Source organism: Mycena indigotica (assembly GCF_014461135.1).
Source record: "Mycena indigotica strain 171206Taipei chromosome Unknown Mind.scaff0003, whole genome shotgun sequence".
Lineage (NCBI taxonomy): Eukaryota > Fungi > Basidiomycota > Agaricomycetes > Agaricales > Mycenaceae > Mycena > Mycena indigotica.
Window position 1 is genome coordinate 3,179,066 of NW_023503002.1, and position 22,048 is coordinate 3,201,113.

The 22,048-nt window shown below is 52.3% G+C and overlaps 6 protein-coding genes across 6 annotated transcripts; 3 read left to right on the forward strand and 3 right to left on the reverse strand.

Moving 5' to 3' along the window:
- Nucleotides 1–691: 691 nt before the first annotated feature.
- On the forward strand, nt 692–1,457 carry MIND_00374200 (Sulfhydryl oxidase; the record flags this gene model as incomplete). Its single annotated transcript, XM_037360579.1, has 4 exons — nt 692–781; nt 835–1,063; nt 1,117–1,200; nt 1,246–1,457. 4 exons carry the CDS (start codon nt 692–694, stop codon nt 1,455–1,457), a joined length of 615 nt encoding a protein of 204 aa, XP_037223464.1.
- Nucleotides 1,458–2,383: 926 nt separating this feature from the next.
- On the forward strand, nt 2,384–3,386 carry MIND_00374300 (uncharacterized protein; the record flags this gene model as incomplete). Its single annotated transcript, XM_037360580.1, has 2 exons — nt 2,384–2,643; nt 2,696–3,386. 2 exons carry the CDS (start codon nt 2,384–2,386, stop codon nt 3,384–3,386), a joined length of 951 nt encoding a protein of 316 aa, XP_037223465.1.
- Nucleotides 3,387–7,908: 4,522 nt separating this feature from the next.
- Nucleotides 7,909–10,564, reverse strand: MIND_00374400 (Arf-GAP domain-containing protein; the record flags this gene model as incomplete). Its single annotated transcript, XM_037360581.1, has 8 exons — nt 7,909–8,098; nt 8,155–8,659; nt 8,711–9,380; nt 9,432–9,591; nt 9,659–9,710; nt 9,767–9,946; nt 9,999–10,308; nt 10,364–10,564. The coding sequence occupies 8 exons, from the start codon at nt 10,562–10,564 to the stop codon at nt 7,909–7,911; spliced, it is 2,268 nt and encodes a 755-aa protein (XP_037223466.1).
- A 5,140-nt stretch (nt 10,565–15,704) lies between these two features.
- Nucleotides 15,705–16,702, reverse strand: MIND_00374600 (uncharacterized protein; the record flags this gene model as incomplete). The annotated part of the gene is made up of 4 exons (XM_037360582.1): nt 16,306–16,702; nt 16,181–16,249; nt 16,015–16,121; nt 15,705–15,959 (listed from the first exon to the last, which is right to left on the reverse strand). Exons 1-4 carry the CDS (start codon nt 16,553–16,555, stop codon nt 15,705–15,707), a joined length of 681 nt encoding a protein of 226 aa, XP_037223467.1. The 5' UTR covers nt 16,556–16,702.
- A 239-nt stretch (nt 16,703–16,941) lies between these two features.
- On the forward strand, nt 16,942–18,292 carry MIND_00374700 (uncharacterized protein; the record flags this gene model as incomplete). Its single annotated transcript, XM_037360583.1, has 5 exons — nt 16,942–17,289; nt 17,341–17,406; nt 17,458–17,541; nt 17,596–17,644; nt 17,697–18,292. Exons 1-5 carry the CDS (start codon nt 17,128–17,130, stop codon nt 18,290–18,292), a joined length of 957 nt encoding a protein of 318 aa, XP_037223468.1. The 5' UTR covers nt 16,942–17,127.
- Nucleotides 18,293–20,687: 2,395 nt separating this feature from the next.
- MIND_00374800 (uncharacterized protein) lies at nt 20,688–21,480 on the reverse strand (the record flags this gene model as incomplete). The annotated part of the gene is made up of 3 exons (XM_037360584.1): nt 20,688–20,867; nt 20,922–21,105; nt 21,161–21,480. 3 exons carry the CDS (start codon nt 21,478–21,480, stop codon nt 20,688–20,690), a joined length of 684 nt encoding a protein of 227 aa, XP_037223469.1.
- Between the last annotated feature and the right edge of the window lie 568 nt (nt 21,481–22,048).

Consider the following 22,048-nt stretch of genomic DNA (forward strand, 5'->3'; position numbering starts at 1 on the left):
CTGAGACAGCCTCAGAGCGGATCAAGAAAGATCACAGTTGGGTCACAGTCACAATGATGCTGACTTCCTTGTGACTTCCTTCTCGCCGTTTTCGATGTCCACAAGTGATAATGAGTGGACTGCCGAGCTTACTGGAGAATAATACTCCGGTCGACGTTGGTGTCAATATTTAAAGTCTCGCCAGTTAACACTGGTCGATGTTCACTGGGGATTTCTTCCCATCGACGCAACTGAAGCACTAAGCTCAATGGCTTGCAAGCTTCATCCACTCTCAGGGCTCGTTGATGGGCCAATCCACTGTGTGGCGCCGTATCTCGAAGGCTTGTCCTCTGACCCCAAAAAGTCTTCTCGACTGACGCTACAATTCTGCTTAGGCATTTTATTTGGCACTAATGAAGGCATTTACCAAACAACGCCGAATGGCTCTGCGAAACGCATTGCGGGCCTGCGGCCCTCACCAACGTTACTCAGATTGAACTCTTCCTTGAAGTTGACCTTTTCATTTGCATTGCGGGTCCGTATTCTCCAAAACATTTTACTTATTCTGAAACTTGACGTTCCAGATGCTCAACTGCTGACTATTTCCCTTCAAGCGTTAGTCTCGGAGACGCATACAAAAGGGGACATATACCGACTTTCGAAATCCACATTCTTTCACGTTCACCGCAGCCAAAACCTGCATGAGCGACACATGATTTGTGCAGTAAACAACTCTGGATCTTCAATCAAATTTTTCGATGTTGTCGCAGACAAACTTGGCGGTCGTCTGGCTAGTAATTTTGTCAGTCCTTTCGACTTCTTTGTTGCAGTGAATTATCTGAATGACCACCAAAGGAATTGTTTTTACCGCGTGAAATGGCTTCCATTTTCTTCTTCTCGCGCCACCAACTGGCAATTACATTCACCAAAATACCTTCTCACCACTGCGGATTCGAGCTGTTAGATCCTGTAGTCAACAAGACACAACAACTCTTTCATCCCGGCGCGGTATTCAAGAGGGATGAGGTGGGAAAGCCGATAGGTGTTTTCCGTCTAGGGGGAAACTTTCTTGCATGTTATGAGAGTGCGTGTTCAGTTGTCTCCACAAGGGTATAACACTTGACTAGCCTGCATTAGAATCAGGCTTTATTATCAATAAGCATGGCGGTTTGGTCGACGGTTACTCGAAAATTATATGGACAGGGGCTGCATCTGCTATCGGTACTTGAATTTTTCTAGACAGAAGGTATAGCTGATGTCTCGTAGTGGCTCACCGACAATATGTTCTAGCTTTTACTGCTCATTCCATCGAGGTCCGAAGTTTTGGTGGCCCAATTTCGCTGGTCGTCCAAACAATACATGGGTCATACACTCCGCTGAATGTTCCTGGGCCAGAAGAGCGCGTTTTCGTTCTGAATACTTCGACAAGAGAGGCGGCCGTGATTGAATTCCTGGGGTCGAAAGAAATTTGGAATTGATTCTGCTGTACTGTTGACCATTATTGCGGCTCGCCTATCCGTCTTTTGTTTCCTTGCTAGGTTAACTCGCCGAATGAATCCAACTCCAAATGCTTTCCCTTTTGTTTCCTATTGCTGATCGTCGCATCTAGATAAGATATCACGGGAATGATAGGATTTGATTGCCGCGGCCATTTTTCGTCCGCGCAGGAAACCATCAACTCGTCATGTCGTCGACGAAACACTAATAGAACCAGAACCTTGTCAATGATGGCTTGTTGGACGCAAGATGATAACACCCACAGCTAACTAGGGCGTTGACAACAAGACAGCACTCACTTGGCGACCGTACGAGCCCGATATGTTTCATAGAATCAGGAGAATCGCCATTGAATTGTCACTTTATCGCAATACTGCGCTAGGTCAAAGGTAAGCAAGACCTGCAGCATAGAGTAAACTCGACCGTTGATCAGCAAACAAGATTCGGAAGCATCCGTCTGCCTTTCAACAAACAGACATGTCTGCATCCATCCCTCACTTTCCCTGTGGCCAGTCGACAGAGACATGGACAGCTGTAAGTAAGTAACTGCGATTTAATTGGCAGTCGCGAACCTGTAGACAACGGCAATCTCTGATGGCCGACTAAAAACCGCCCTGAACGGGGTTCATTATACATATTGCTCCCAGCGGTGATGTTTGACACGGGATTGGGCTTTCTTGTCTCTCCCTTCCATCCGTCTATCGCCTTCCTTCTGTCTCCACCTAGCCCGGGAACGAGGCTCCTCTCTCCAGTCTGCCCAACGGCACACACACTCTTTTCGACCACTCGTTTTACATGCTTGCTTGACTTGGATTCTTCCTCCACTGTGTGTGTACATCCAAAAAGCAAGCCTAACTTCCGAGAATCAAATTGTTTCCTCTTGGATTAAACTAGTTGGCGTTGGGAGATGGGTTTGGGACATTCAAAGCCCGACTCTAATGGAGGAGGGGATAACAACGACCATCACCCCACGACGCCACACACGACCCCGGCTCCACCTGCACAACCTCCCGCACAACCGCCCCCACCCGCTCAACCACCATCCCAACCACCGGCCCAACCACCGGCCCAACCGCCAACCAAGACCGAACCGCCATCCTCGCCTCCAACGTCAACTCACCAACCTTTACCTCCGAACCCACCAGCATCTCCAGCTAGTGCCCCAAGGTCATTCTTTTTGTTAACAAGGAAACAAGAGAAACTCATTGGATATTTATAGCCAAGGATCGACACTGCCAACTCAGAACGCGAATCCGAACCACTCAGATAACAGTGCTGCTTCTCATACACCTGAATCTCCTGCTGGGAGCTCTAACGTTCCGATTCCAAGCGTGACTGGCGCGCTTCAACAAGCAGACCCCGCTCCTTCAGGGACTGGCGCGAATGGGACTGGCAAATCCCCGTTTAGCATCAGTTTTCCGGGTCCTGGGCAGGCTGGGCCAATGAGCTCAGGTATAGCTGTTGGCGGGTCTTCACCATCCTCTGGAAATGCAAACACAAATACCGATACCAATACCTTCGGAAGCGCCTCTTCTTCGCACAAAAACCCTGCAGCCATAATCGCTGGGGTACTTGTCCCGCTTTTTGTCCTACTCTTTGCCGTTGCGGCCGTTCTCGCCTATCGCCGTCGTCAGCGGCTCAAAGACAGATGGGAATGGGAGCGCACGCACAAAGAGATTGCCGCTGCTGTCGCGCAGCAGGGCAGTACGGGCAGTTCAACCCCTGTCACCACCAACTATGCTTCACCTTACGGTGTCCCTGCAACTCCGCCCATTGGCGACTGGGTTCGGTTTGCCGACACCACCAGCCCCAATATGTCGCAGTCGCCGTACTATAACACTGCATATGCTGGCACCTACAACCCGTATGCGAGAGAGAAGACTGGCTTGCATGACGTCGAAGCGCTCTGAATTCAATTTGACTTTATCATACACGTTTTTGCCCTTGCTTTTGCTTCTGCTACCTTCATCGTTGGCGACAGCTGCTTTTGCAGGACCTTTGGCGCGCGTTGCCCTTTTTTCTTCTCCCAGAAAACTGTTGTTTTACTGCGTTGCCCTACGTTTATCAGTTATGTTATTACATTAGTCGTGTTTCTGTTCGGTAACCACACTGAAAATGTTGTTCGAATGCAGCCGGGGCCAGTGAAAGTTGACCATCGCATCAAGGTCCAGACTCTGACTTGTTGCATGAAAGCTGGGGTAATCTGTGGCTGTACACCCCATACTTGGCAATGAACCGCCAAACTCTCGAGACGATCGCACCGATGCTGCGCACACGACACATTCACCGACAAGCAGAAGAGGCCGCCCGCCTCAAGCTCTCAGCATCAAATGTTCCGCTGTCTGCAAGCATATTGGACGACCTCCCCATAGAGTTGCTCGCTGAGATACTCACCCGGTTACCCTACTGGGACTTGTTACGGGCCGCGAGTGTGAGCAAGCGGTGGAGGACACTCGTCGAGGCCGAGCCTGAGTTGCGAGTGAGGATGTTTAAGCAGGCCAGTGACGTTTATGTCGATCCAGGCGAGTTCAAGTTTTATATTTATCGTCTCTCGCGTGCCCATCCTCACATATCCAGGCATCGAGACGCCTCAACCCGCCAAAGGCAGTGACCTATTGGTACTCCACCCCTTACTCAAGATTGCAGAATACTCTATCGGCGACCCGCTCGCCAACCTGTACATTTACAACAAGGGCGGCTGGCGACAGACTTCTGGCCCGAGCACTGATTTGGCCTGCATACCCTCTGTCAGCACGCTCTCCATGAGGCTCGAGTCGTATGACCGCATCAACCACTTCGAGGTCGATGCAACCAACGAGACCGGCGTCACGCTGCTGGACGTGTTTACTGCGCTGCGAGACGCGTACGTGCTCTTTCGCTCCCGAAAACATCAGCTGATTAGAAGTGTCTGTAGCGCGAAGAAAGAGGTGGAGACGGTAGACGGTCGCATGATATTGTTGGACGCTATTGAGCCGCATGTGTGAGTCGTTGAGCCATTCTGCACTCTCTAGTTCACCTGTTCCCTAGATTTTACGAGGGGGTGTGTCTCCCGAGACGCATCGGAAGTCGTCTGAATGTGCAACTTACACTTGGATCATAGATCCCTATGTACTCTCGACGATAACCATGTCAGACATTCAGACCACCGAAGCGCGATCACGTGTTCCGACAAGCGCGCGTTTTGTCTGCGACGCAATCAACACAAGTTTGGTATATGAATATACATGGAACGAAACCACTATACAGATAGTCAAAGCTAACGCCTATTGGAAGACACCCCTTTCGAATTAGCCTCGAATACTGAACCCAACTCGATATCGTCTTGTTCCGAGTCTCTGGCTTTGAAGTGTCCTTCCATCCCGATACTCTCCAATGGTCTGACAGTGAATGCATTTGTATCACCAGCGTTGGCCTTGGTGGTAAACTGCGCCGCCCGAAGCGTCGACAATGTCCCCCTGTGGTTTGAGCCGGTCCCAGAGCGGATAGCACTACCGTCGTGCTCAGTGGCAATGGTTGTATGTTTCGAGTGTGCAAGGACAACGATTACGGTGGGATATCCACCGACAATGACGCTTGAGCAGTAGTCGAGCATTCGCATCAGAATTGACAGGGTTGTGCTCGAATCAATGAGCTTGATGACGGAAGGCACGTCTGCTATGACGAGTATGAACTGCGGGGAAAGAGGTTCAGGGTCCAAGAGGGAGTAACTAATGGAAGGACCAACGAAGAATAGGAAGTAGAAAAAGCCAGACTCGACGAGAAGCACGAAAACCCGCTCAACTCCGGTTTTACTCCGCCTTGTACCGTTCGAATTCGAGCTGTATTGCAAGAGTGTCAGTCGCTTGTGGTGCTTCCTGCCAACTTTGTGACGCCTTATCACACATCGATATGTAGTGCAATGATTGGAGCTCACCAAGCAGTTATTCCGATGAGCAGAGTTGCAACTGCAGTAGTGACCATGGGCATGATATACGTCACCTGCTGGACGTTCTTGCAGAATGGAGGTTTCTTGAAGCTGCCAAAGAGGATATCGGAGCCGTTGACCGCGACACAGTAGGTCAACATCAGAGTGGCCACTAAAAAAGACCCATTAACAGTCACTCTAACTTACCAGAAATTGATATTCAACCTACCCACGGATCCGAGAAGGAGCGCACAGGGGATCAGGATTACCCAGGATGCAAAGTACGCTTTGAGCATCCATAAACGGTGACTCGGAATAATGATTGCGTCGCCGATTAAAGCCTATGCAACAGATCAGACAATTCTGATTATTAAAAAGGAATGTGAATATATGCTGACCATATACGCATATAACGCTGCCTGTGCTGCAAGAACACTGAATATGAAGTCCTCCGTGGTACCAAGTTTTATGTTCAAGTCCGTGTCAGGGTTTTGGACCAACACCCACTTCGGCTCGTAGATGAACGTCGTGAGGTCGAGCGTCCACAGTACGAATGCGATACAGAACATGAGGATCAAGGCAGCCATAGAGAGGGAGTATGCCCGGACTCGTCGCCGTTCGCGAGATCTTCAAGTTGAGAATATGAATTGATAACAGGTTGGGCAACTTGACACAACTTACAATAGAATTGTGCCCGCCTTAAGCACCAGGACGGCATAGAGGGCTGCGCAGTGTCAGAGGATTGGACAAACTTGAACATAGTAGGCCACAGAGGACAACTTACTCAAGAGCACTGTCTCGTTTGTGATTGCAATGAAGCCCAGAGATGATTTTAGTCTTCACAAACATACTAGTAGTAACTTGGGCCTTACCCTGGTACCAGTCGGTTCCGATGCTTTGGAGTGTGGCTGCTTCGTCAGGTGTCATCCTAGATAGGCACAAAGAGACTGTTATGCTGGGGGATGGCACGATGCTGGTTGAGCGAACACAGACTTTGACATTACCATGGCAGTTTATATAGGCGGGCTATTATCGTAGACGAGCAGGCATGCAGACTGGCCCAACTGCGATGAGTAGGCTGAGGAAGGTTTGTTAATCAATGGTGTCTGTTGGGGGATTTCTGTTGGCAATCTCCTGAGACTTGAGTGGACAGACAGATATAGTAACAAGTTGAAGATGTTCTGACCATGGACCGAATTCTCCTCGAAAGGCAAGTGATCATGTTCAAATTGGTCAGTCGTGGCTTCTGCTCAAGCCCGAAACGGAGGTTGATACCAAAATGGGAGTTTCCGGATGTTGACCTCTCGAAAGACGCAACGATGCGCATGGCCAAAGTTGAGTCAATGACAGTAGGCTGGGTGAAATAGAACGGAACCCTTGATAAACCAAAAAGAATGGTATACACACGGACCAACCATGCAGTATGGCATGTATTTTGAGTGCCCCATTTTCAGTATTAGTACGACCCAGATCCGCTGATTCTTCGCAAAGAATCAGAAAGATTTCGGAATGGACAGATCTTCGGATAAGCGACTGAGGATGCACCTAAAAGCTCGGTTTTTCAAGTTTGTGAGAGGCACTCGAGGACTTGGAGTAAGTGGTTCAGGTATCGTGCCAAGTGAACCAGTTGAGAGTTATACTTGAGTATCTAAAAAGACTCGAATCACCAGCGCAAACTTTAGGTGACATGAATGGTAGGTTAAACTTTAACCTACCATTCATGTCATAGCCAGCTCGTCACTATGACATCAATGGCACGCAGCCGCCTCCCAGTGTTGAAAGCCCTTCTAAAGCTCGCTTCCGAGCAGGTGGCTGCAGGTCAAGAATACTATCGTGCGGAACCGAGTTTGCGAAGGACGTTCGATTCCCCACGATAAACACGGAAGCCACGGTCGAGCTTCTGCCAGTGTGCCGTTCGTCAGCTCAGCCATGCAATAAGAGGGGACGTACCTTATAGTTCGAGTACCGAAAGATTGACTCGGATGCAATATTAATAGTAAGTAAATTGTACTGTTGCATTCATCAGCTCAAAAACGTTCGAGTGAAGTCAACAGCAGTCCAGCATTTCTTCGGCCGCGGCGAGTCTCAGACCCCCAGCAGCGGGAAGACATCCTTGCCGATGGATGGTATGGACAGTTTAAGGGAGCAAGTCATTATGCAAACAAAGGGACCGGAGATCTTGGCACAAGACTCGGTGAGTATGCGCATCGAGTCCCATGCACCAGGTCTGAACTTGCGCGTCGTAAAAACAGAGTCAGGCGCCAGGGCTTCGACGACAAATGCCGCACACAGTATCCCGACCGAAGCTCACGGTAGAGATGGCACGTTGATGTTAGAGTGGAAGAAGCGTGGATTGACGCGGATGACTTATCGAGGCTGGATTTGGACCAAATTCGGACCGAAACTGACTGCGTATATATATAAAGAGAGATACTCCAAGTGAAAAAAGGAATCTCATACTTACATTGACTACGAAAAGAAAATATGTATATGTATGCATCCATAGACTGAAATGAAACACCGGGTAATCACGTCGAAACCTGCGCGAGGTAGTCGGAGAGCTTCAACGCGCCAGCCCTTATACTCTCCCCAACGTTCTGGACATCCGGGTTTGCCAAAACTCGCGAAATCGCCTCACGAGCAGAGGTCTCCAAACCAGCAAGCGACGTGTCTTCGAAATAAGAAGGCTGGTTGCGGCTGTTTGATGGGTCAAGAGGACTAACAATCAACCGATCAGCAACAATCGAAAACAGGTAAAAAAAAGTAATGCGCACTCCTCTTCTCGTCCAAAGTACTCATCGCTACCAATCCCACTCCTTCCGGCAAAGCTCTTGAGCCGTTCTTGAGCCTCCGCGTGTGAGTTGGCATCGTATGCCCCCCGTTCAAAGTACATGTCTGATGATATGCCTTTCTGGCCACCGAATCTATCGCGAGCCGTGGTTGGAGCATCATCAATGACGGGTGTCTTTTTGATGCCTGGATTGAGATGGGCAGCGGAGGCAGCTGCATTGGCTGAGGCGGTCGCCGCCGTGGGCAGGGCACCAAAGCCAAGACGTACAAAGGCTGGTTTGGGTTGGGGAGCAGCTGTTGTTGTGTTTGTCGTTGTCGTTGTGCTTTTGGTCGGCAGACTGGCGGCTGATTGGATAATGGTAGGTGATGCTGCTGCTGCTGCCGCGGCTGCAGCTTCGCGTTCATAACCGAGTGCCTTAGTCCGCTCTTCCTCTTCACGAGCGCGACGTTCTGCTTCAGCAAACGAAACGGGAGTGGCCTTCTGTGCACCTAAGGATACGGATGAGGGATGGAGGAGTTATTCACTTCAATCGAACACACCGAGTTTCCCTTTCTTGCTGCCTGCACCAAGTTTGAGTTGTGCTGAACTACCAGTCGTATTTAATGCCTTTGAAGCGGCAGCGAGTCCAAGGCGAGGTTGTTTTGGGGCAACAGGTGTGGGGGCAGCAACAACAGGAGGGGGCGAGGTAGGTTGTGGTTGTGGTGGTGGAGTGGAAGTTACGGATTTTGCACTAGCAGTTCGTCCAATGACAGGCACAACTGGTGTCCCAACCCGACTGGTCTCCTTTGGCGTGCTGGGCTTGCTCCAACTTTCGAAAAAGTCTTCTTCGGCAGGTGCACTGTCTCCCGCCGCTGCTGCTGAAGACGAGGCCCCCTCGACAACGACACCGTCGGGGAAACGGACCGCATCGGCTTTGACCCGCTTGGCCAAATCCTCGCGATACAATTCCGCCGCCTTGGACTCATATTTCGCTTTTCCGGTCAAGCTTGCATTGAGGCCGTGTTTATGCAGAAACTCGCCGGCGACCTTGTTTCCGCCAACTTTCATGGCACGTAGTTGACCAACGCTCCAGGAGTCGAGATTCGTGGAGCGGACGAAGGAAATATGCACCCCCATGTTACGATGAACCGAAGAGCAATCCAAACAAAGGTAGACGGCATAGGTAACTGAAGACCACGTCGGGTTACGAGCACCACAGTCGAAGCATGTCTATTTTCTCTGAGTTTAGGCAGCGAGGTGATTGTATACGGTAGGACGCACTTTGTTCTCTTTCTGTCCTCGGAGAACGGCAAAGATGCGGTCTGTTTCGGCTTTGGGCACTTGGTCGGCCATCGACGACGTGGAGGAAGAAGCAAAATATGGGAGTGCACAGCCCCTGATAGCATCATCTTCAGGTATCAGCAACGACGCATGATGTCTTCTGCTCAACCTTGAGCCATACCATACTGGCCAAGTCATATTTTATCTACACAAGTCCCCAAACATACTGGCAGCTGATTCCTAGTCCACCACCCTTCGCTTCTGGGATTTGGATTTCCTCTGAAGGTTCAAGTTGTCCGCCAATCAGCAATTGTTGGAATAAAGATATAACATACCACGAGCACTTTCGTCCTCCGCAAACCCCAACTTCTGCCAGAGTCGCACAGAACCGACATTGGTTTGCAGGACGTTGGCATGGATCTCTGTCGCACCAAGGTGTTCGACAGCGAAGTCAAAGATGACCTTGGTCGCAGCAGACGCGACGCCCTTACCCTGGTAATCAACGTTGAGTGCCGCTGAAAACGATATTGAGTATGCTGCAAATAGCTGCCTCAAGTGACAACAGACCGCCCATCTCCCAGAATCCATCCGTCCTCCGCCAACTCTCGCATCCTTCTCTCACTGGTGTCTTCCGCAGGCCTTTCTCGAAGCCAATCGTGACCTGCCCGACGTATGGATCAGGCTGGCCGTCCCTCTTTCGCTCGCGGATGACTGAAAAGGGTGACGAGTCGACGTTGCCCGGCTGGTATTTGCCTGCGGCATATCCAGCGAAAAGCTTCTCGGTAAAATCACGTTCTCGAACGAGCCACTTTTGCGCGCCGAGGAGCTGAACAGGAAACGGTGGGCCCATGATTGTGCGAGCGACACGAATATCGTTCTGTTCATCGTAATGAGCAATCCCTTGTTTTCAGCCTCTAGTTGAGGAAGCCGACCATCATCGCCACATCAAAAGGCAAGTCCGAATGCCGCTCGGGTCCAAGATAAAATTGCTCAAAGGGTGCCGGGAGTGGAAGGCACGGCTCGCCATCTTCGGCGAATCTGATGGGTGTCTTCGCGGCGATTTCGGCACGCAAGTCGCTGGATTCGACCACGAAACGATCAGAGAGGTGTGCACTAGGGTCGGGAATGGACATGGCGAGAGAAAAGGTAGATATCAGCTGGGTCCCGAAAGATCTTCGTCGTCAATGATTCAGACTATGTATTGATGATATAATATGTTCAAATTTCGGTCCGGATGTAGATTGATAGCTGCACGTATTCTGCTCAAGTATATATTCTCGCGGTTGAGTCCGAGTCGACGAAGCCCTCTTTCTTAACCCCAACACTGTGACAATCACTTGGCGTCACAGTGCTCAACAAGTTGCTCAACGTTGCGCTCAACCCCGTCCACGAAGTCGACATACATACAACACGGGTCGGCGCACTGAGGCAGCTGCACACGATATGCGACACTTTCTCTGTGTCACATGGAAGGGAAGCATGACCGGCTTCGTCCTAGATCTGACCATTCAACAAGCCTCAACAACTTCCTTCCCGAATCCGAGCAGTATTTGAGCGCCGAACTTCGAGGATGTTCTAAAGCAACTCAAACTCTCCCGCCCAATGAAGCTGCTAAGCTGTGCCACGCTTCTAGGCGTATTTTTTTGGCGTTCAGCAAACTCTTGCACAAAGTGCGTCATAATTTGTCTTTTGTTCTCTTTCGCTGACCTATATTTCAGTCGCAGTCGACTCTCTCCTCGTCCAAAATCAAGTTGCACCCCTTGGAATTGATGTTTCGCCTCGCTTTTCATGGAAGATTATATCAACCGCCCGTGGTGTTACCCAAAGTTCCTACCGGCTCACTGTCTCAACCTCCACACCGGGCGGCTCTAATGTTTGGGACTCAGGCTTCGTCGCCTCATCTAATCCATATCTCGCACCATACGAAGGCCCAGCTCTTTCCTCTGATACACAATACTTTTGGACTGTCGCAGTGGTCTCGTCTGCGGGCTCTGCCTCGGCACAGTCCACTTTCACTACCGGTTTCTTCTCTCAGAGTGATTGGGGCTCCAGTACTTGGATCGGAAAGAACAAGACTGTCGTGCCACAGCTGCTCATCGACGCGTTTAGGAACGCCAGCTGGATATGGACCCCTTCACCCAATTTAACACCACCCTACGCTCCTCCGGGAGATATTGCTTTGCGACTCACATTCACCCTTCCAAGCGGGAAATCCGCCGTCAGAGCCGCCATTCTCGTTTCTGCAGACGACCTTTTCACACTTTATACCAATGGTGTGTTGGTGGGCAGCTCTCCCAATGTGGCTGATGTTTGGAGAACTGCTCAGGTCTACCCCGAAGTGACCTTAAGCAACGCTTCGTCTTCAGTTGTTTTCGCTATCCGAGCGACAAATCAACCTGTTGCTGGTGGCGCAAATCCCGCTGGCTTTCTTTTTGCTGCCCTGATTTCGCTTTCCGATGGGTCCGCAACTATTCTCACATCCTCATCAGCCGATATATGGAAAGCAACAACATCTATTCCGACCAACTTTCAATTGCCTTCGACTTCTGATGCATCCTGGAGCGTTCCCATCTCTCTCGGCGCTTATGGTGTCGACCCATGGGGTACAGGCGTCGGCATCTCACCACCGACAGCTTCAATTCCTTCATTGTCAACGGCGCTCTGGGTTTGGAACGTCCCGGGCGCAGCAGGTGGTGCCCCTCCAGGAGATGTTGCTTTTCGACGAATAATCGCTGTCACCTCCGGAACGTCCACTAGGATTCCACTGTCGACTCAAATTACCACGACCGGTGACGACCTCTTCACTTTATGGGTCAACGGAGTCCAAATCGCAACGGCAGCCGATGAGGCAGATGTTTGGAAGACTGCCACGACCATCTCCGTCCCACTCGGTGCGGGCACAAACACAGCTCCCGTCACGATCAACGGTGGACTTGCGGTGGTATTTGCTGCTCAAGTCACGAATCGGGGGAGTAGTAATAATCCTGCGGGATTTATATTGTCCGCACTTATCGTGTATTCGGATGGCACCAGCGATGCTGTAGTCACTGACACCAACTGGAAGACGGTCAGCAGTAAGGTTTTCACCTGGATGCTATTCTCTATTTGACAATCTTAGCACCGTTCCCCTCCAATTGGCAGGCTTCAACATATAACGACGCTTCTTGGCCAGCAGTCAGTATCTTGGGGAATTATGGAATTTCGCCATGGAATCAAGACGTAAAATTACCTTCTCCATTAGGGGAGCATCCAGCACCACTGTTACGCAAACGCTTCATGTTGAATGGGATCAGTAATGGTTTGCATTCACCCTTCTTGATTTTCAAACATCTGACTTGATATAAGGTAAACAAGTCTCGCAAGCACGTCTTTTTTACGCGGCTGGCGGTTACGCTGTCATCGAGCTCAACGGTAAACCGATTTCTGACCGGGTCATGACGCCTGGGTTCACAAAGTACGACACACGAATGCAATATGTAGTCGTCGACGTCAAAGGCTTGTTAAGCAGTGGTGAGCTGATTTATCTGCGTTTATGATATCGCTGATTACAAACTACCATCAGCCGCCAATGTCCTGAGTGCCGAACTAGGTCGCTCGCATTATGGTGTTACACAAGGAAATGTGTGGAGTTGGGATCGGGCCCCTTGGCATGGCGAGCCCATCTTACGACTTGTGCTGAGTGTGGCTTACACCGATGGGTCACGAGAAAGAGTTGTTAGTGATGGTAGCTGGAAAAACATCGAGGGACCGACTAGGCTTGATGATATCTTTGGAGGGGAGAACTACGACGGTGAACAAAAATGAGTTTTGTTCATTGTTTTACTGATGTTTGATACCAGCGCGTTATGAAATTCCTGGATGGAACCTTGTGGATTTTGATGATACGACCTGGAACACTGCTTTGGTGGCTTCTCCGCCCAAAGGTGCTCTTGTACATGCGAGACAGCCACCGACGCGCGTGTTGGCTAGTCTGACGCCCATCAAAATCTCGCAGCCTGTGTCAGGGCAAGTTTTTCTTGCGCTTCTGAGTGTAAATGCTGATCCGTCCTATAGACAATACGTTGCCGCCTTCGATCGTATGGTAGCTGGATGGATTAAACTAACGGTTACTGGCGCCCAAGGCAGCCTGGTCACAGTTCACTATGGGGAACAACTTAACTCTGACGGAACTGTGTTCTATCAAGGTTTTTACTTCATTGCGATTTACCGCTTGTTCCATTGAACCGATAACTAGATGTTGCCCACTACTTTGCCAATAACTTCCAGACGGATCGTTATTGGCTGGCAGGAACTGGCTCGCCCGAGGTTTTCGAGCCCAAGTTCTCATATAAAGGTTTGCAGCACATTGTAAAATGTACATAACATCATCATCTCTATGTTCTTTAGGTTATCAGTACATCCAAATCAGTGGATGGCCATCCTCGACTCCTCCGCAACCCTCGGATATCATTGCTCAAGTTGTTCATGATGACCTCAAACCTGCCGGCGATTTTACCTGCTCCGTGGATTTGCTCAACAAGCTACACGCTGCTGCGCTTCGCACTATGCTCAACAATGTGCACTCTATCCCTACCGATACTCCGGTTTGGGAGAAGAATGGATGGTCTGGAGACGCTCAGTTGGCTGCAGTCAGTCTTCCAGTTCTCAACTGATAGGTGCTGATACCGACATTCTATTACAGGAAATGTTCTTGATGAATTTCGACTCGCAAGATCTCTTTGCGAAATATTCACAGGACCTTTTGGACTCAATTCCGAATGGTGGTAACGGCCCACCTGCTGTTATTGTTCCTGATAGCGGTTGGGGCGCAAACAACCGAGCCGACCCATGGCAGTAAGCTGAATCCCAACCTCCGCAATCGGCGCTCATATTTACAAGCGCTGCGCTAATTTTGATACCTGCATGGATCTACTCGTATCGTGGTGATCTGAGGGTTTTGTCGGACAACTATGCGGGAATGAAGGCGTATATTGAATTTGAGCTTGGCCGCTCGTCGAACAACATTGCCAGCACAGACTTAGGGGATTGGGTTGCAGCGGACGTGCCTCCGGATGGCGGGAATCCCACAGAAGATTCAAGGATTCCTGCGACTGCCTATCTGTAAGTGCTGCTTTGCCCTTTTTGTTTCCTAATCGGCCACCTGACCCCAATTTTGCGCAGGTATCATATGCTCGATGTTATGACTGGAGTTGCAAGCACTCTCGGAAACACCGCTGACGCGACGACCTTTGCCTCTCAAGCGGCTGCAGTCAAAACTGCATTCAACAACGCCTTCTTCACTTCTGGGCACTACGCTGGGGTTGGCGATAACGGCTACCGCCAATCCCACAATCTCCTTGCCCTCGCATTTAACCTTACCACCGGTCCCAGCAGCGCCCAAACTGTCGCAGATAGTGTCGCTGCTGACGTCAATATGCGAGGGGGCCATCTGAACACTGGCGCTCTAAGCACCAAATACCTTTTGCCTATGCTTACGACCCATGGTCATCCTGATGTTGCATTCGCACTAATGCAGGAAACGACATTGCCAAGCTGGGGGTACTGGATTCAGAGCGGGGCCACAACATTATGGGAGCACTGGCAAGCAGAAGGACGCTCGCATGATCATGTAGATTTTTCTTGCTCTTTCTAGTTGGAATCGCCTGCTGATGTTTTGTAGTATTTCCTCGGCACTTACGAAGACTGGTTCTACAAGTTTGTGCTCGGCATACAAGCGACCGGCCCGGCATTCAAGACCGTGAACGTTGCTCCCGCGTTTACTGCCTCGATTCCGAGTGCGAGTGGGTGGCTGATGACGCCATTCGGGAACCTCACGGTGTCGTATAAGAACAATGGACCGTCGTTGTCGCTGCAAGTCGTCGTCCCTGTTGGGGTTACTGCGACGGTTTCGTTTGGATCTGGGACGGCGAAGATGGTTACGGAGGGCGGAAAGGCAGTCAGTGCTGCACGAGTGAAAGGGCACTTGAACGAGGTCCAAATTGGATCGGGGTCTTATTCGTTCGTGTTGCAGTAAGAAGACATCGTTTGTTTGGGTTTCTACAAGGTTCAGATGTTTACACGTATTCCGAGTACTTTCGTAAGCGTCAGCACAAAGACTCGAAAGGATTGTATGCATTAAGTAAATAGAATGTACGGCCCGGGTATCCCCTCTACAGGTATGTACAACAAAAAATTAGCGTTCATCATATCTGGCCGCGTGCTGTCTCACGGCCGATCACGATGCTTTTTTGTAAAGTCCTTCAAGTTGGCGCAAAGCCGGCGCCTGCGCCGTGGCTATACGGCGGCGGCGGCGGCGACGGGTGCTACGAGGTTGGCGCGCATGATGCGCTCCTGGCGGAAGCTGAAATAGGCAGCGATGGAGACGAGGAGGGTGGAGAGGCCGGCGAGGCCGTTGGCAAGGCCGAAGAAGACGCACGTGGTGTCGCTGTCGTCGAGCCACGCCTCGCACGACCCGTCGCTGTACGGGATAAGCACGATCGCAAACACCATCCACCCGAACGCGAGCAGCACCAGCGTCCGTGTGCGCGCCTGTTTTATTAGTCAGTCGGGGCCAGAAATAAAAAAACCAAAATGGACAACGCACTTTTGAGAGCACGAGCGAGGTTGCTTTGGTGCGGAGGTAAAGCAGCGCGAGGATGGCGGAGCCGGAGATAGCGCTGTACGCCGTAAGCACCGCGTTTAGGCGCGGGACTAGCCAAGGGACTTTTTTCAGCGACGGAAGGAAAGAAAGGGCCGCCGTCGTCACGCACACTGGGTACCCTCCATGTAAATCTGCACCAGCGAGAACCCGCCCGTCAGCAGCGAGGCAATACCCGCCGCTGCAAATCCACTATCATCAGCCACAGATCAATCACCCCCAAATGACGACACACACCTATGAACACCCAGCGGAGGGTGCGCGAATACCGCTCATACAGCTTCTTGCGCTCGGGGCTGAGGCTGTCGATGGCGACGATGCGGACTGCAGGGATCGGGGGAAGTGTCTTAGCATTCTGGGAGTCCTCGTACTGCGGCGGGGGCGGGGCGACGACCACCGTGGGCGCGAGCGTAGATGGCGGGTGGGAAGAGCAGTGGCAGTGCTCGCACACGTGCGGCTTGGCGTCGGCATCCGGGTCCAGCAGCATCTGACGGCGCGCGTAGTGGGGGAGGGGGGGCAGGGGGGTGCGCCGCCCGTCGAGGGTCGAGCGACGGGGTGTTGTGGGTGGTGGGGAGGGAGAGGGAAGGGAAGAAGAGGGCCGGAGCACGTGGCGTGATCCGGTAGGTGGAGCGACATTGGAGCGACACCTGTTGGACACCTGCGTTTATTGGCACGGGCGGTTCGGGCGTAGGGACGGGCTTGGCGGCGCTTCCATTTGCTGACTGAGCGGGCGGCGGGCCGCGCCGAGGATTGACCGAGGAGCGTGGCGTCACGGCGGGTGGGCGTGACGCGCGTCCTCGTCTCTCCGCCGAGTCACGAAACCCGGCGATACGCTACGGCATCCCGTCACAGGGAGGGTCAGGGTCGCCACTCCCAGCCATCACCGTTTCACACCTTCTCGTGACGAAATCCGCCCCGAAGCGAGCTGCTTTTTTACGCACCGCAAAAAGGGTATGTCACACGCATATAAACCCGGTCTCCACTTCCGCTCTCCCTCTCTTCTGCCCACCACCACTGCAGCTTCTGCTGCTGCCCACGTTCGTTACTCTCTTGCTTACCATGCGCACAGCTGCACTGCTGCTGTCCGCGGCCGCCCTGGCGCTCGCCAGCGGCCATAACCACGGCTCCAAGCCCCAGCCCGTCGCGATGCGCCGCCTCCCCGCGGAGGTCGAGCGCCGCGACAACGAAGGCTCCATGTTCACGTGGTATCCCACCGACACCGTCCGTCTCTTTCCTTTTCTTTCTTAGTGTGTGCTGACGGGCATTGTGCAGGGCACCGACGCGTGCACGGGCCAGAACCACCAGGAGGGCGACTGGGTTATCGCGATGAACGAGGCTGTGGGCAACTTCTTTTTTTCCTTCTTTGCTTTGGCTGACGTTCCCGGGTAGCAATTCGGCAACGGCGGCTGCTGCGGACGCAAAGTGCGCCTGCAGTACAACGGCAAGACGGCCGTTGCCTCTTGCGTCGATATGGTGTGTCCCCTCCATTCATTTTGCTCACAGTCTTGTTTCCTCACCGGCGTATAGTGCCCGTCGAGCAGCTGTCCCGACCGCGGCCATCTCGACTTGACGAAAGGTACGTCACCTTACCCGCTGATGGCGATGGAGGTGATGATGCGTTGCGACAGGGCTATTTTCGTACTTCGCCGATCCTGGACAGGGCACGCTCTACGGCTCGTGGTCCTACGCCGACGGCCAGCACAGCGACCCGCCTCCTCCGCCCCCACCACCACCACCACCGCCGCCCCCACCTCCGCCACCGCCACCACCACCTCCCCCGCCTCCTCCTCCCCCGCCACCGCCACCACCCCCACCGAAACCCACTACACATAAGCAGGAACACGTGACGACTCCACCCCCGTCTCCTCCGCCGCCGCCTAGCTCGAAGCCTGCGCCGCCGCCGTCCTCCAGTGCGCCGCCCAGCTCCGTCAAGCCGTCCAGCTCCGCGAAGCCCAGCTCGTCGTCAAAGGCACCGGCTCCGAGTGCACCCGCCCCACCTCCGCCGCCTCCTCCTGCCCCGCCCGCTAACCCACCGTCCGGTAACCCCGGCGCGGGCGGGACGGCGAACGCCGGAGCCGGCGGTGCGGCGGCCGGCGCGGAGGACGAGAACACACCGGGCATCAACGGCGCCGCGATCGTCGGCACCAGCGGCGCGGGCGTGGTCGCTGCGAGCAGGGCCGGCATGGTGCTCGCGCTGATTGCGGGTGCGGTTGTCGCGCTTTAAATTCAGAGTAGAGGATTTATAGAAGGGCGGACTATACTATACGTACTTGTCGTCGATGATACCATAATGTTTTGTCTGGGTTCGTTTCTTTCAAATTATAAACACGGAAGACTTGGATTCGTTCTACTACAGTATACATATTGGTCTACAAAGACACCTAGTTGGTGGTGACATTCGCGACGCTGCCATCCATGAATTAGCCGCACAGCAACCGAGCGGAAGAAAACCACTCACACGGCGCGGTCGGCGCCGGGGCATGCAACCCAGGCAGAGCGCAGCGCGGTGCCGCCCTTGTTCCAGCACGAGTTGCCGAAGCCCTGGCCGACCTGCGACGCGGACGTGCACCCGTCCTCGTTGTGGATCGTCACGCGGTTCGACGAGCTGATCCCCGAGAAGAGCACCGACGCAAAGTCTGTCAACATCAAGTAAGCAGGCACGTGCTTGTGAGAGAAGGGGACGCCTGACCGCCGGGCGGGTCCGCGCAGAAGTTGCAGTCGCCCTGGTAGGTGTCCTGGAACGAGCTGCAGCCCGTGGAGGTCGAGAACTGCACTGTCGCGCCGCGCACGGTGGCGACGGCAGCGAGCGCGGTGAGGATGGCGAAGTTGAAGTTGTACACTACAGAACATTGAGCTCGGTGAGAGGAGTGAAAGTAGGACGCTCACTGTTGTTGTGGTTGTGAGTTTTTTGAGAGCTGGCTCGACTCGTAGCCCTCTCGTGCCTTTTATACGCCTCGAGCCAGCGCAAAGATGTTTTCTCTCTCTCTCCCGAGTGGACTCGTCACTCCACTCGCCGCCGTATTATTAGCGCTTTGCAATGAACACAACACACAGGACTGTGGAGCTTGGCCCCGGCATGAGCCAACGCATGCCCCCGTCCCGCGGGCGACGCCCGCTGGTTCGTATGGTGCGGAGCAAAAACAGGCTTGGATAGCGGCGCTGGCGCTCCACAGCGCTCGTCGTACAGGACTTAGCACACACGAATAGCCATCCTAGGCGCCCTTCGTCTGTGTTGGGTGGAGTCGGACAGTCGAGTAAGTAGTTTCAAGTTTTACTTTGTATCGCTATTTGTGTTGAGTGGAGTTGCACTGTTCAGTCTCGAACCTCCATCTTGCTCGGATTCCCTTCATGTTTACGACTAGTAACTTGGGGGTGCTGAATCCTGACATTGATAAGTACTATTAGTAGTTTTTCATTTGAGTTGTCTTGAAGCTTTGTTCGGCTTGCGGAGTGGGAGGCGGCGGATGGCACAGCCCGGACGGCCATAAGCGCCATCGACCTGGAGCATTGTACTGATACTGACTTGGAGCTCATGATAGTTCGTTTCACAATCGAGGGATCATGTCACATCTCAATCACATCTGATTTGAAGTCATGTCGCCTCTTGTCCATCCTCCCTCTGACCGCTAATACACTTAGAAAATGAGCAGTAGAGCAGATCAATGATCAATCAAACTCTAACCAAATCAAATCCTAACGTGTGTGTGTGTGTCCGGGGGTTCGAGTTGCAGGAAACAACTAACCAAATTCAGAGATGTTCAGGGATTGCACTAGAATTTGACTTAATTAGTGCTTTCAACAGATCAGATGGTTTGTAATTTAGAACACAAAAGAAGGAGCAATATGGCTCAACCTCTCAAATGTTCTGGATGAACAAGAGAATGTATTTGCACTTGACACAAAAGGCAAACTCAAACAAGTTATAAAACCTGTTTTAGTAGCGCAATTCAAATAGCTTCCTTGCTTCCTTGCAACCTGCAATAAACCTGCACCTGCACCTGCAATAAAACCTGTGACTTGCTTCCTAGCTGCCTAGTTGTGACACTAGCCGCCTAGCTGCCTTGCTTCCTTGCCAAATAAAGTAAGAGATGGGGTGTAATTCCCTGGAATTCGATCTTTAGCTACTACATTTGAGCTCCTTATATACTACTCAGAAAAATAACTAATGATGTGACAATTAAACTAATGATGTGACCGAGAAGCGCCATTAGCACTGCTTTGAGTCATATTGAGTCATTTGGAGTTAGAGAGGCTGTGCCTTCAGAAGCAAGGTCCTGAGAAGCAAAACCCTATTTAGGTCTAGTACACACAGCCTTGAGAAGCATTCTCAAGCATAGCCCCGGTGTCAAACCAGTACTATGGTAACCTTCCCACACTAGTTCCGATGTTTTGACAGCTTGTCACATGATCAGAAAGCGCTGCAAAGCACTACAAACTTGGTCTTTTATGCAACTATTTAAATAATAGTGGTTGTGAGTGTCATTGTGTGTTGTACATTGAAAATCAAGAAAATCCATAGATTTGAGACATTTCAGGCATAGTCAATTTCCATGCTTGTAACCGCCTTCGCCAATACCGGGCGGGACGATGACATACCCCTCCAATTCCTTCGTAGAAGTTCAACGTGAAGCGCTATCCTCTGCCGCTCTATCCTCTAAAGTCGCGCCGTCCTCCGAGCCGGCACGAAATGCAGGGCCTGAATCACTGAGTTGCAGACCTGCAGTCAACGACGACAGCAGTTTGTCGATGTCAGCAAAGGCAGAAGCCGCTACAGCAGTCCGCAGAATGTTGCCCTCTGTCTCCAAATCGGCGTAAGCTCAAAGCTGGACACACATAACGGATATTGGAGACACCGACCCTGACCCGGCCATCTCGGTCATGTATCTCTCCTTGGTGGAGCTGTTACCGAGGGCCTTCCCAAAGGTGCGCAACGTCCGCTTCAGCGGCGTCGTTTGTCGCCTCCTTCTTACACTATCAGCAGTGTCGGCAGCGGAGAAGATATCCCAGCCAGGGTTCCGCACCTTGTCTAGCGCCGTCCTTTCGGAGGCGAAATTCTCAACTGCTCCATACCCCACATCTTCGTGCGACACACCCTCCTCCTCCTCCAGGGTCACGCGCATGACCACTGACACCCCGACGCCCGTACCGCTGTGTGTGCTCGTCGCAGTCCACGTAATCCACCGTCATGCGCACGACGCTCGAGCTCCAGCCGTTGTACCCAAAGACCTCGTTCGCGAGATTGACCAGTCGCCAGGTCTCTACATATGTTAACTTCCCCCCACCTGGCCCCGGACACTCGGGGTCAAGCCGTTGATTGAGCTGTGCTTGAACGTTGGCTCTCCGTTCGGCGGAAGTTTCAAGCTCTCGCTGGGACGAGGAGATGGATTCCGGGGAGTCGTGGGTTGTGGTCATGATGGAGTTCTGCTGGTGGTGATCATTTATGGGAGCGAGGGGCGGTTGAAGATATTCTTATTCCAGACGAACAAGCAGGCTCATACCCATCCCTCGTTGCAGAGCAGCCAGATCCGAGAGCATAGTTTTAGACTAAATATGTAATGATTTTCGACCCAAATCAAAGTGATGTGACAAGTGTTATTATTTTTCGGGGTGAGCGCTCTGCAAGAGGGCTGGCGCAGCTAGCCCGGCCCGGCTCCGAGCCGCGTAACCTCCGCCCACCACCCTTTTCTTCCTCCGCGTCCAACCCATCTCCGCAGCCTGCGAACGACGCCGCGTCGACTCCAGTCCCGACACCTTCCATACCCCCTCTGCCTCCGCCGCCACCCCGGAAGCCCACCAAGCTGATGCACAAGTGGTCTATTCGCGAAACACGGCCAGGCTAGCTGCGCCAGCCCCTCTTGTAAAGCGAACCCCACACTTTTCCGTCACATTTGTCACACCTCGGATTTATCGGTCAATCAAATCACATTCGGCTTTAAACTACAGGAGGAGGATTGTGAGCTCTACAACAAGGGCTGGGTAT